Genomic DNA, 14400 nt, shown 5'->3' with positions numbered 1-14400 from the left:
CATGATTTGTATTGAATTCGTATGTACGAGCCACACCATGTACCATGTTAATTCAGGAGGAGGTGCATATTTATTGCATTATACACTATAGATATATAACGTGGTCAATGATCCATAATGAAGATACATTTAAATGAAATATTTGTTTATTTTGACTGAGCTGTGACTGACAGGGTGTCATTAAGGCTGAGGGGCACAGAGGCCATGACTCCTTCACTTGGATTGCGATTGACAAGCACAAGCCATTCCTCCTTCACTGGACCTGAGAGGCACACCGTCCACACTTTCTTTTACTGGACTGAGACTGACAGGCACACAGGCCATGCCTACTTAACCAAGAATGTATTTACATACTCTGCTTTCTCTTTTGTTTTTACCTTATTGCTCCATTTCTTTTAGACAAAGCAAAGCGGGAGCAAACAAATGGCCATTATACAACATGAAAGTTGAAAGCAACTCAAAATATGAACGAAAATTTGTCATTAAAAAATCGTAAAGAAAAAACTTTCTAGCAAACGCTGTGATTATAATGCAAAGAAAATATACGATACTGAACTCTGTATACAGAGAACACACCTACTTTTTGAATGACCCATACCCACTTATTGATTCAGACACACAAGCCACGCCTCTCATAGACTGACAATCAGGCCACGCCTCCTCATATGCTGACAAACAGGCTATGCCTGCTCATAGGCTGACAGGCTACGCCTCTTTATAGACTAACACACACAGGCTACGCCTCCTCACAGATTAAAACACATGCCACGCCTGCTTATAGACTGACAATCAGGCCACGCCTCCTTGTAGACTAACACACACAGGCCACACCTCTTTATAGACTGACAAATAGGCCATGCCTCTTCCCCCCAAAACTGACACCCACAAGTTCTGAGTTAAATTAAAAGATATATATGAATAGATAATCATGTAGCATGTGCGTGACATGCCTTCTATTATGGCCACGCCTTGCTCCTCTCTCCCCGCCCACCTAATTCAAAATTGAAGTACAGAAAACAAGGTGAGCCTTAAAAGAGAAGTAATCCATTTAGCCAACATTAGATAAGGCCAGCGCTTGAACCACATAGAAGCCACGCCCCCCTCACAGACTTGGTGCCAAACACCTCGTACAAATGCATATGTATGCTAAATATTTAAGCAAGACCTCTGATTGGTCAAACTTTCAAGCCTAGTGTTTTTTATTTTTAATACAAACATATCCAAGTTGGCAAAGTGTTGTGTATATTCATGTGTGTACAATGTGTGTAGCTTGTGGTGTTACACTGCATGTGTGTGTTTGTGGAGAACAATGCATGTTCTGACATACTTATAAAATGCATGTCAGTCACATAAACCCCAAAAATAAATGTGAAAACTTAATATATTCACTACAAAAGCTATATTTTTCTTTCTTTCTTTCTTTTTTTTTTTTTTAAAAAAAAAAGGTCCAAGCTTTGGTTTTGATTACATCCCAGGAGAAATCAAGGGAAAGTCCTGAAAGCTCTCCTTTGAATGTTCATACGATTTGCATTGCTACATTCCAAAAAGTTCATCCATGGAGCTGCTTCAGGCTCCAGAACTCTAGAGCAAGGTTTCCGTCTGGAGTAGCGATGGCCATAGCAAGCGTCAAAACACAATTTCCATTTCACATTTTTCCAGAGTGGGGTCTAGTCGAGGTTTCTTTGCCAAGAAAAAAAAATGAAATATACCGCCATTGACGTCAACCAGCACTTTTAGAAGTTTTCTTTAAACATGTTTTCCTTCCGAGCCTTGGAGTTCCACACAGAGAAAGTGTTTGTGTGAAAGGTCTTTGTTGAGGATGGTGGCAGCTCGGTGCCACATTGCTCCATCGTTCGTAGTTCGTTTCCTTTCCTCTCTCAGTTGACGGTTGGCACCTGGTTCATGCTGTACTCCTTGGCCTTCAGCCTCAGGTTGGCGATGCTGTTGGCCATGTTCACGCCCTGCGTTGTGTTGTTGGCACATGATGGTGAGTAGGAGGCCATGGCGCTGAAGAGGAAAGGTCAGAGATTTTAAAGTCAAGAATGACTTAAGTGACTCAGACAGCACTGCAAACATGCCACAAAAATATCCAGAAAAAGAAGAAAATTTATATATTTAAGTCAAATGACGCACAAGCTAGTCTAATATTAGCTTATATGGGAGCATAGTTAGCACAAAAACCTGCCTTTGTATGTGACTTGCATGTTTCTCTTAGCAACAGCATGTATCTTATAAATTTTTTGTAATACACAATCCTTGTCTGGCTAAACATTTTCCAGTTATTTATATCTGCTAAGATCTTGCTTACATTTCATGCTAGCTTTTTGTTTTCTGGATTGAACAGGAGGCTCTGGTGATTAGCCTCAGTTCCCAGATAACTGGATAACTGGATAACTGGACCACCTGCTTTTTGAACATCCTAGTCATTTAGACATTTAGTCCCCATTTGTTGTATTAAGCTCCGGTTTTCTGAGAAGATGTTCCACTGGATTTTGCAGTTTGCTTGTCGAGATTTGTGTGAGATTCATTTAGCCACAAGGGTGTTAGTAAAGTCAGGAACTGATGGAGGTGAGGAGACCTGGGGTGCAGTCAGCATTTAAATTCATCCCAAAGGTGTTCAATAGGGTTGAGGTCTGAGCTCTATAGCAGGACACTTAAGATCTTTTACTCCAACACACAGCATATGCTAATGGTTCTGAATTTGTAAATTATTTTTTTTATTCAATTATAGTTACATGTGACAGCACTGTTACTATAGACTGCAGATTGGTATGAAAAGAGACAACTAACCAGACATCTACAGTATTTGTTCCCAAGCAGTGTGTGATGGAGAACGTTACCTGTATGGAGGTGAGCTTCCCCAGGACAGGTACTCGCTTGGCCTCGGAGCCGGCCGTGGTACGATCGGCTGCTCCACGGACGTCATGTCTCCGGAGTAGGATTTGAGCAGCGAGGCATTTTTATTTGCCAGCAGCGCTCGCTCGTTACGTCTGAACTTAGCCCTTCTGTTCTGAAACCACACCTGAGAAAACAACAACACAGATTACACAAGTGTAAAAAGGATAACAAACACTCCACATAGGCAGGACAAACTGAAAGCAATGAATGACTATAAATACAGTATATATTTTGGTATATGTGCAGTAAATCTGTATGAACTATCATTTAGGAGTTTTGTGATAAGAGAATCTGAGAAGATAAAAAAACGTGTATGTAGACATGGTTTTGAATGGTTTTCACTTGATATGTTCTCAGTGCTTCTTGTGAGTCTGATAAAGGGAAAAGAAAACTGACTGGAGCTACACTATTTGTACAAAATGATTGGGGCGCCTTAGTTTTCCGATCACACGTGTTTCTTCCCCAAACTTTTCCACCAAATTTGGAGGCACACAATTTTATAGGATGTCTTTCAATAAGGTGGCATTACATTTTCCCTTCATTGAAATAGAAGACCTCAACCCTATTAAACAACCTTTGGGATGAATGTAAATGGCCAGGCCTCCTCACCTCACCTACAGCAGGACCTGACTTTACTAACACTCTTATGTCTGAATTCTTTTCAAACAAATCTCCACAGGCACAAAATCAAGCGGGACATCTTCCCCGAAGAGTGGAGGTTATTATAACAGCAAATATGACATTAATGTAGATATGAATCTTAGGGTCAGGTGTCCACAAACGTTTGTCCATAGAGTGCTTGACTTTTATCTTGTTTACAGAGAACACTGTCCTTTGTCCTGATTACCTCTGACTGCTTCAAACACTGACACTCGAGACTCAAACAAACCCAAGAGAATATAAAGAAAAACAGAAAAGACATCAGCAAATTTAATACACAGCTTGTTTGTTTGTGCGATTAGTTTATATATTCTTCACTCCGATTGGTCAGAAGTTTTCGATCAATCAATCAACCAATTAATTAATTAATTCATCTTCTATATTGGCAGCTCCAGAAGTAGTCCCGCGGCAGATCACCGGTTTATATTAATGATCTTGGTTGAGTAAGTCAGGTTTCCATAGTAAAGATCATATGTGTGGCATGGTGAAGTTTTCTTCCATGTTTAAGGAGGCCTTTATGGAAGAAGTCTACAGAGTCGGTGCTTTAAATCAGTCTGAGGTAAAGCTGTAATGTTAAGCATCCTGATACAGAAAAGTCATGATGGGAGCTGGATATGGGAGGACGAGGAATTAAAGAAATTGGAATTAAAGAAATTGAGTAAGGAATAAAGGAGGAGGCGGAACAAAAGGAAGGAAACACAGAAATAAGCCATTCATGAAATAAGAAAAGGTGAAAAGAGAGAAAGAAAAGAAAAGGTGGAACGAAGATAATGAATGAAGGAGGAGATGCATATGGAAGAAGGAAAGACAAAATAAGGCATTTGTGAAATAAGGAAAGATGAAAAGAGAGAAAGAAAACATGAAATGGAGCACATGGAAAAAGAAAAGAATGGAGGAGGAGGTGGAATGGAAAGATGGAAAGACAGAAATAAGGCATTAATGAAATATGTAAAGATGGGAGGAGAAAAGGGAAGGGTGGAATGGAAAAAAGAAATGAAGGGATGAAATGGAAAGAAAGAAAGAAAGAAAGAAAGAAAGAAAGAAAGAAAGAAAGAAAGAAAGAAAGAAAGAAGAAGGCATTAAATAAATGAAATAAGGAGAGTTCAAAAGAGACAAAGAAAAGGTGGATTGGAAATATAAGGAAGGACGAAAGGAATGAAGGAGGAGTTGGAATGGGAAGAAGGAGGTGGTAGCTTAGTGGTTAAGACATTGGACTTTGAAATCAGAAGGTCATATGTTCAAATCCCTGCACCACCAAGCGGCAAATTTTGGGCCCTTGAGCAAGGCCTTTCACTCTCAACTGCTCGGTTGTACATCACTCTGTATAGGGGTGTCGACCAATGCCACAAATATAAATGTAAAATAAGAAAAAGACAGAAATAAAGAATTAATGAAAGGAAGGAAGAAAGAAAGAAAGATCAGACGCATTCACCATAATTTAGATCCCTGACCTGTACGCGAGCCTCGGTGAGATTAACCCTGCGTGCCAGGTCCTCCCTGACGAAGGCGTCTGGGTAATGCGTCCTCTCAAACACCCGCTCCAGCGCCTGCAGCTGACTGCTGTTAAACGTGGTCCTGTTTCTCCTCTGCTTCCTCTTCTTCTTCTCCTCTGTGTTTAGCTGCTCGTCTGAGATCACACACACACACACACACACACACACACACACACACACACACACACACACACACACACACACACACACACACACACACACACAGATAGATGGCCCATCAGAAAAGTCTAATGCAGTACTAATAAAAGCCCCACTTCACTTGAATCATGTGTCTCTTCATAACACACTCTGTGTCCTGCTGTTACAGGAAAATAATCAACAGCAGTGTGATGTGATGAAGCAGAGTTACAGACTAAAACACCTGGAAGTTGATTGTTTTCCAGTTACAGCAGGTCCTGGTGTGTTTTTCTCTTCAAGCACAGCAGTTTGCCAATACAGGAATTTTTTTATTTGTATCAATTTATAGTTTTTTAAGAAAAAAATGAAAGAGGGAAGAAAGAATGAAACGAGAAAAGAATTCAAAAGAAGGAATTATGAATGGAACAAAAAAGAAGGAAAATCAGAAAAGAAGGAAAAATTATGAAAGTAAAAAACTAAAGATGAAATGCAAAGAAAGAAAGGAAAAGCAAAGTGTTCAGGTGTTCATTTGGTTTTGTTTGGCCGAATGTATACGTTTTGGAAATTGCACAAAAAATATACAAAATAAAACGGTTACACCTGATAAAATGTTTCTAAAATTAACCCTGTACTTGAACTAAATCTGAACTGAAAAATGTTGTACTAATGTAATTAAAATATACAATATAAAAATACAGATGTACATTTACATCCTTCTTCTTTTTTTTCTTCTTCTTCTATTTCTTCTTCTTATTATTATTATATCCTAATAGTTAAAATCAGTGTACTTTGTTACTAGAGGAAAGAATTTTATTCACTTCAAACCTTCACTTTTTAACATTTGAGCAACATTTGACTGAATATATCCACTTATGATCAAGAAAGATATGGTCACATTAACACAATATCACTTTCTCAGAAACTTGGAATTAAATAGAACTACAAATTATATAAAAAACAGAAGGTCCTGGATTCTTTCCTGGTCTGATTTAGTTCGACTCCTTTGTAAAATTTCAATTGACTGGCAACAGAAATAACGTGATTAGTGTCTCATATTACCAAGATACACTAAATGAACAACATTTGCAGAAACCTGACCATGATTTGTATGTGCCTTTTGAATATCCCATTGCACATTTAGTCCCCATTTGCTGCTATAATAAAATATTCCACTCGATTTTGGATTTAGGGACAACGGCTGAATGTACTGATGCCTGGGGTGCAGTCAGCGTTCCAGTTCATCCCAAAAGTGTTCACTAATCATGAGCTTAATAGCAGGCCACTCCAGATCTTTCACTCCACCGCATATAAACTGTATCTTCATAAATCTGTCATATAATCTGTAGCTCTATTTAATACTCATACTGTCTATATTGTCTCACATTGTCTTAATTGTCTTGTATAATCTGTTTTGTCTTGTATAATCTAAGCTGATTGTATAGTTTTATTTATGTTTGTACTTTGAGAGTCACTAACAGCTGAAACCAAATTCCTTGTGTATGTCAACACACTTGGCCAATAAAAGTGATTCTGATTCTGATTCTGATCTGGTTTTGTTCACAGGGGATGTGTTATGCTGGAACAGGTTTGGGTCTCTTAGTTCAAGAAAAGGAAAAAATGTAATGCTAACACTTCCAAAGACATTTTATACAATTGTGTACCTCCAATTTTCAGTTTGATGAAGATCCACAAATGGTTGGAAAAGTCAGCTGTCCCAATACTTATGCCATATTGTACATAATGCACATGTGTGTGTATATATACTTATTATATACTATTATACTCCCGCATAATATAACTTAAAGAAAGTGATGATTCAGTGCCCTGATGTTTAATTCTGTATTTACCATCATTGAATCTCCAGCATTATACACACTGCTACTTCGATGCCTTTCACTCTTTTGCTGTTCACTGATTAGATACTGATAATATTTGTACTGCACTGTCACTATTATGTTCTATCAGCAATGTTCACACAAAAACACTCTACTGCACTTCTACAACACACTCTCACACTGTATCTGTTTCATCCTTATATACAACAAAGCCATATTTTTATTCTCTTTATACGTTTAATTATAATATAAAAATGATATTACCATAAATGATATGAACTTTGTATAGACGATGAGAATCCAAACCCTTAGCATTTTATCATTTATCTTTCATTCATGTCTTATCTCAAGAACTTTCTTTTGGTTCCTTAAAGGAGTACACTAAGGGTAAAAGGTAAACCATTTCTGGGTTCTTTAAAGCACTGGTAGATGATCTGTCTCTCAGTTCACCCTCAGTGTCAGGGTGACAAAATAAAAACATACGCCACTGATTTGGTGATCTAATCGCCCTGATGTGTACACGCCAGCGTTTAGCTATAATTATATCGTTTTTGCATCATAAACAGTGCACATATGAAATATTAGTTAAAAAATAGCTCGGGATTAAATGTGCCTAAATTTCGTTGCGTGTAGTTTAGTGACATTTTACTTTTAAGTCACAGCTGTCAAGATAATTTACAATTCTTACTGTAAATTTTACAGTATTGTTTTTTTTTTTTTTTGCTTTGACATCAATTTAATGGCTTTACACAACATTCATTCCCACTCCTGTGAAGGAGATAAACGAAGGAAATAAGGAATTTAAAAGAATGGGGGAAAAAGAGAAAATTAACTAATGGAAACATGAACAATAAGGAATGCAAAAGTGGCAAGAAAGAGAGAACCAGAGGAAATAAAATGGAATGAGGGGGAAATACAGAGGGAATGAGAAGATGGATTGAGAAGAAAGAAAGAGGGAATGGGAGGAAATAAAACAGAATAAGTGGGAAGTACATAGGGAATAAGATGTGAAAAAGAAAGGCATGTATATGAGTATTACTTTAAGACTCAGAGACTCAGTGTAACATTGTGACTCTATGTGACTCAGTCATCATGTAACTTTGTCACTGACTCAGTGATTCGTAACTTATTGATTCAGTAACTCAGCCGTTCAAGCTTTGAGTTACAGATCAGAAGGTTATAAGTTCAGATCAACCTGATTTGATTGTGTGTTTGAGCGAGACCCCTCACCTTCAGCTGCTCAGTTGCCACCCATTTTACGTGTCATAAACTTCTCTCGCAAATATGGCGGATTAAATTTTATTTTAAAGGCACAGCAAATATTTGCGTATATATAGCATATCTGATAATGATTCTCAAGCAGAACGTGTTTTTCTCTGATCTGTGCCACTGATTTGATGATCTAATCGCACTGATGTTGGAGATTTGATAGAGCGAACACGCCAGCGTTTAGCTATAATTATATCGTTTTTGCATCATAAACAGTGCTCATATAAAATATTAGTAAAAAAAAAATTGCCCGGGATTGAATGTGCCTAAATTTCGTTGCGTGTAGTTTAGTGACATTTTACTTGCATGTCACAGCTGTCAAGATAATTTACAATTTTTTACTGTAAATTTTACATTATTGTTATTTTTTCTGCTTTGACATCAATTTAATGGCTTTACACAACATTCATTCCCACAGTTCGAACGATCTTCATAATATAGTCATTTCCTTATATAAAAAATAATTATATATATATATATATATATATATATATATATATATATATATATATATATATATATATATATATATATATTTATTTATTTTATTGAATTTTTTTAATCCTTTTGTTTCATCCCTGTGCACAAAGAGAAATGTGTTTACTGTCAACTTTACACATTTATAGGTTGTGTGTTAAACCTATTAGGTGATTATTGTGACAGTGGATGTGTGTAACAGAAAATATAAAAAAAAGAGGATTAAATGAAGTAATAAATGAAGCACAAATATTCCACAGAGTATCTACACTTTTACAACAGGTTTACTGTAAGAGTCGGATTCAAACCCACCCTCGCACATGGAAACGAAATGCTTAAAATATAGAGAGTTTATCAAACATCGTTTCCACATGTACCAAAAGTAATTGCGCCCCTTTTGCTCTGTTCTAGATGGATATAGGGTCCTATCAGGTGTCTGTCCACCTTAAGGCTTTGATATGGATTATAGTGATAAAGTACATCGTAATAAGTAAGGATTGTTAACAAGCTGCTTGCAAAACTAGTATGGAAAAGCTTTAAAAGGAAAGTGTGCACTGCTAAAATGTACAAAAGACGTCAAGATATTTCGGATTTCTTACAACTGATTATGAAAAAAACATTTTGTATTAATATTAATAATAATAATAAGAAGAAGAAGACAAAGAAGTAGAAGAAGAAATCTCGTAAAATTTTTAAACTCCGATTTTTTCCAATTTATTTTTTTTTCCTAATTTATTATGCAATTTCAATTTTTTATGCAAATTTTGAATGAAATGACTATTGCAATCTCAAAAACGTAAGTGAGCTAATTCATTATGATATTGTGATATATTAACATCACAGTGATGTCTTAGAGATGCCCGATTCAGGTCATGCTCAGACATCATCATCATCATCATCTTTATCACCACATCTCTTCAAACAAGCAGTTCTAATGCACATAAAAAAAAAAAAATTCTGTATTTTGGCTGTTTCTTTGAACCTTAAGGACATTACATTTACAATTTAAGGGCATGTTTGTAAATTGGTTACTCAAGGCGTTTATTTCATATGTGGAAGTCATGACCACGTCTCTTCAAACCGAGCTCTAAAGCGCCGCCGAAGCTTTTTTCTGATTATTGTAAAGTTCTCTGATGCTCCATGATTTGTTTTATTTTGTACATTGATTTTATTTGCATGTATTGCTCTTTGTACAATTTTCTTTTAATTCTGTATCCGAAGGTTTTTCAGCAATCAGTAAACATTGATCGGACAAAACAAAATGTCTCAATGTGACCAAAGTAAGCAAACAACTGCTTTTGAACTGAGTTTTTGAACTGGGTTTAAATAAATATATATATATATATATATTGCAATATAAATAGGCCTCAATGTGTATTTCTCGAGTACATTAATTTCAATTTTTTTGATTCTTTTAACAGAGAAGGATTTTTTTTGTAAATTTTATAATAACTCAATAAAACTAAATATTCACATTTCTTGATATACTGTACATCTATATATTTATTCTCTTGTAATATAAATTACTTTTGTATAATTTCTGTGCTGTTCTAATGTGTGAATAAATAAACTCTAGGTTAAAAATTAATTTTTTTATTCTTTATGGTGTGAGGGTCATAATCACTGTATAGAGGTATAAGGGATAAACTTTATAGGCGCAAAACCTCTACCTCAAAAGCACAATTCGATATATTTTCGATATGTTTTTTTAAACAGTTGTTTTCATCACAGAAGCTTACGAGCTCTGAAAAAAAGACTAAAGACTATTTATTATACCGTACGATTAAATCCCTGATACACTTCATCATAATTTAGATTTCTTAGCATTTCCTGGATTCCTTATCCCCCCAGTTTCAACGAGACTACAGTGAAGAGGAAACACTGATATATACTGTACAAATATAACACACACACACACACACACACACACACACACACACACACACACACACACACACACACACACACACACACAATTTGTGTTTGAAGTTATTTGATGAGAGATGAGATGTGGGGCTGAATTTGGGAGGCTGTTAGTGCAGAGCATGTATGAACATGAAGAGGTTCACAACTTTATTGTGTAGGAAACATTATCTTATGATAAAAGTTTCAGGTCTGTGGGGGACCTAATACTTATAATAGTTGAACTACTTCAAAGATTTATAGTCTTCAAGCAGAGAGAGAGAGAGAGAGAGAGAGAGAGAGAGAGAGACTCACTATCTTGCTGTGCAGTGTCGCTGCCGCTGGTGAGCCCCGGAGACTCCAGGCTTCCTGTGCCCGCCTCAGCGCTGCTCTCCTCGGCCTGAGCTCCGGCCATCTCCCGCGCGTCTTCCAGGTCCAGCAGGTGGCTCACGGAGAAGTTCTTCTTGGCGTGGAAATGGTCCAGGTTGGCCGCGGTGATCGCTCTGTCCATCACATGCGCTGCATAGCCAGAAGTCATGACTTCTCAAACGGCGGCGGCTTTCCGGGAGCGCGCCGCAACAAGCGTGAACTGCGCTCTTCTTCTTCTTCTTCTTCTTCTTCTTCTTCTTCTTCTTCTTCTTCTGTTACGATCTATTTCTCTGATGTATCTTCAATCTTTCTGCCAGATCCGAAGTCAGAAATCCGTTTGGATAAAGTGAAAGCGCTTCTCCAGGTCTCCAGCGCTCCGAAGTTCTTCAGCATCTGCTTCAAAGTTTTGGCGGAGTGAACACCAGCTCTGATGATGATGATGATGATGATGATGATCTCTACGTTTTCCACCCCACATACACATGCCAACACACACACACACGCGCCACACAACATACACAGAACACACACTTTCTCTCCGGGTCTCAGTCTGCCCTGTTCGGCTGCAGGGGAGTAAATGAGACTCGGTTCTGAAGGACAGAGGGTTGAGGAGCCCTAATTACGTGGCAGGGCCGTGTTTTCGGGCTTTCGTGACGTCTTACAGAAAGCGCAAACGTTTCCCCACCCCCGGAATGCGAGCGCGCGGGCGCACGGCACACACACACCCACCCACACACACACACACACACACACACCCACGCTCATTTATTTTCCTCACACACTCACACGAGCCCACCGGGACTCAGAGAGCAAAAGAGAGAAATTAGTTTTTCATTCATAAAAAAAAAGGTGACAACAATTAAAATATAAAAAATCCTGCAGCCTCATAACTGATTATACTGATAGTGATTTAATATAACAAGAAAGAAAGAAACTAATCAAGAAGGAAAGAAGACAATATAAAGGAAAAAGGTTAGAAGGAAAGAAAGAAGCAGAAACGAAGAGAGGAAAAGCAGAATAGAAGAGAAGAAAGAAAGAAAGAAAGAAAGAAAGAAAGAAAGAAAGAAAGAAAGAAAGAAAGAAAGAAAGAAAGAAAGATAAAAAACAAAAAGGGGAATTGATGAAAGAAGGAGCGACTGAGAGAAATGAAAAGAATAAGGGTGAAGAAATTAATACAAATGATATGATTTATATCTGAAATCTCTCTGAACGCGCGCGCACACACACACACACACACACACACACACACACACACACACACACACACACACACACACACACACACACATATTCCTCCATTAACACACACACACACACACACACACACACACACACACACACACACACACACACACACACACACACACATATTCCTTCATCAAACACACACACACACACACACACACACACACACACACATATTCCTTCATCAAACACACACACACACACACACACACACACACACACACACACACACACACACACACACACACACACATATTCCTCCATTAAACACACACACACACACACACACACACACACACACACACACACACACACACACACACACACACACACATATTCCTCCATTAAACACACACACACACACACACACACACACACACACACAATATGTATGTGTGTGTGTTTTATGGAGGTGTTATTTGAACACAGCGGGTGTTAATTGCACAGGCCGGCTGTAGAGTGTGTTATAGGTGTTAATTATAGGTGTTAACAAAATTCAGTGTAGGAGTGTTACATAGATTTGCTCCTGACTCGAGCTGAACAGATAAATATGAATGTAACAGGAATAATAAATGAACAAAGAGTCGGTGTTGAAGTTAATTTGACGTTGTTGAGACTCGAGGGTTTTAATCAGCATCAAAAACTCGTTCATTAACGCTTAATTTATTTATAGTAAATATCTCACCCTAATTTTAGCCTTACAGCTGAGGGGCCCAGAAATTGCAGGTTGGGGCTCCTGGGATTTAAACTCATGATTTTTGATCTGAAGTCCAACATCTAGTGTCGGTGTCAGGTGTAAAGTGAGAACAGTGTGATAACCTCTTTGGCCATTACTGATATTTAGTCTAAAAAAAAAAAATAAAATCACCCTTTAATTTACCGAAATATCTAAATCACGTGCATGTGTTGAGTGAGTTCATTGATTAAACAATGTTTAAAATGGTACAAGGTCCTAATTAGCCCTTGAAATTAAGATATAAACTGGTGTAAAATAATAATTATTAATAAATACAATATACAGTTAATTATTATTATTATTATTATTATTATTATTACGTAATTAACCCTAACAAACCTATACACTAATGTACTAATCAAGACCACCAGCATAAGACAAAGAAGTAATAGTAAAGAAAAAGTAAAAAAAACAGATGCTACTGTATATTAAAAAATACATCTCATGGCCAAGGAAGAAGAAGTTGGTTCAGATTACCTTTTATACCTTTTTCATTTTTTCTCTATTTTCTTTTTAAATTTCTTTCAGTTAAAGTTTCATTAATTTACACATTTAAGCAAATATTTAAAATGACTGATAACAGGATTTGTAAAAAAAAAAAAAAAAAAAAAAAAAAAAAAGGGTAGAGATTAAAATAGTTTCAAGTGCTTTTTATTTATTCTGAAATGTGGATGAAATGAGGTCAATATAAATTTTGATTAAGGCCACCATATGTCCAGAACTGCTCCGATTGTCATGTTGTTATCTCCTGATTAATCGCAATTTAATTGCACATATTTTTTTAAGTAGGGAGCAGGTTGAGAAGAGCCTGGAGAGGTGAAGTTACATGCTGGAGAGAAGGGGAATGAAAGTCAGTAGAGAAGCTGTAGAAGTTCAGGTACCTGGTGTCAACAGTGCAGAGTAATGGAGAGTGTGTTAGAGAAGTGAAGAAAAGAGTGCAGGCAGGGTGGAGTGGGTGGAGAAGAGTGATAGCAGGAGTGATTTGTGATAGAAGAGTATCTGTGAGAGTAAAAGGGAAAGTTTATACGACTGTGGTGAGACCTAAAATGTTGTATGGATTAGAGACAGTGGCATTGAGTAAAAGACAGGAGGTGGAGCTGGAGGTAGCAGAGCTGAAGATGTTGAGGTTTTCGTTGGAAGTGATGAGGATGGACAGGATTAGAAATCTGTTTATTAGAACAACAGCGCATGTAGGACGTTTTGGAGACAAGGTGATTGTTTGGACATGTGCAGAGGAGGGACATGGGGTATATCGAATGTTGAGGATGGAACCACCAGAAAGGAGGAAAAGAGGAAGGCCAAGGAGGAGGTTTATGGATGTGATGAGGGAAGACGTGCAGGTAGTTGGTTTGATACAGCCAGATATAGAGGACAGGGG

General features: G+C 37.4%; 1 protein-coding gene across 1 annotated transcript; it reads right to left on the bottom strand.

The window, feature by feature from the left end:
• Positions 1-1441: 1441 nt before the first annotated feature.
• On the bottom strand, positions 1442-11676 carry LOC310730006 (paired mesoderm homeobox protein 1-like). Its single transcript, XM_083548744.1, has 4 exons — positions 10988-11676; positions 5010-5185; positions 2841-3022; positions 1442-2007 (listed from the first exon to the last, which is right to left on the bottom strand). The coding sequence occupies exons 1-4, from the start codon at positions 11208-11210 to the stop codon at positions 1878-1880; spliced, it is 711 nt and encodes a 236-aa protein (XP_083404870.1). The 5' UTR covers positions 11211-11676; the 3' UTR covers positions 1442-1877.
• Between the last annotated feature and the right edge of the window lie 2724 nt (positions 11677-14400).

This window comes from Silurus aristotelis (assembly GCF_946808225.1).
Source record: "Silurus aristotelis genome assembly, chromosome: 8".
In the NCBI taxonomy this organism is placed as follows: Eukaryota; Metazoa; Chordata; class Actinopteri; order Siluriformes; family Siluridae; genus Silurus; species Silurus aristotelis.
The sequence above is the reverse complement of the archived record's forward strand: the minus strand, read 5'-3'. Positions and strand labels throughout refer to the sequence as shown.

Coding starts and splice junctions, on each gene's coding strand:
- LOC310730006 (XM_083548744.1), bottom strand. CDS start 11,210: ATGACTTCTGGCTATGCAGCGCATGTGATGGACAGAGCGATCACCGCG. Junction 5,186..10,987: donor CGACACTGCACAGCAAGATA/GTGAGTCTCTCT, acceptor GTGTGATCTCAG/ACGAGCAGCTAAACACAGAG. Junction 2,008..2,840: donor GGAAGCTCACCTCCATACAG/GTAACGTTCTCC, acceptor TTTCCTCTTCAG/CGCCATGGCCTCCTACTCAC.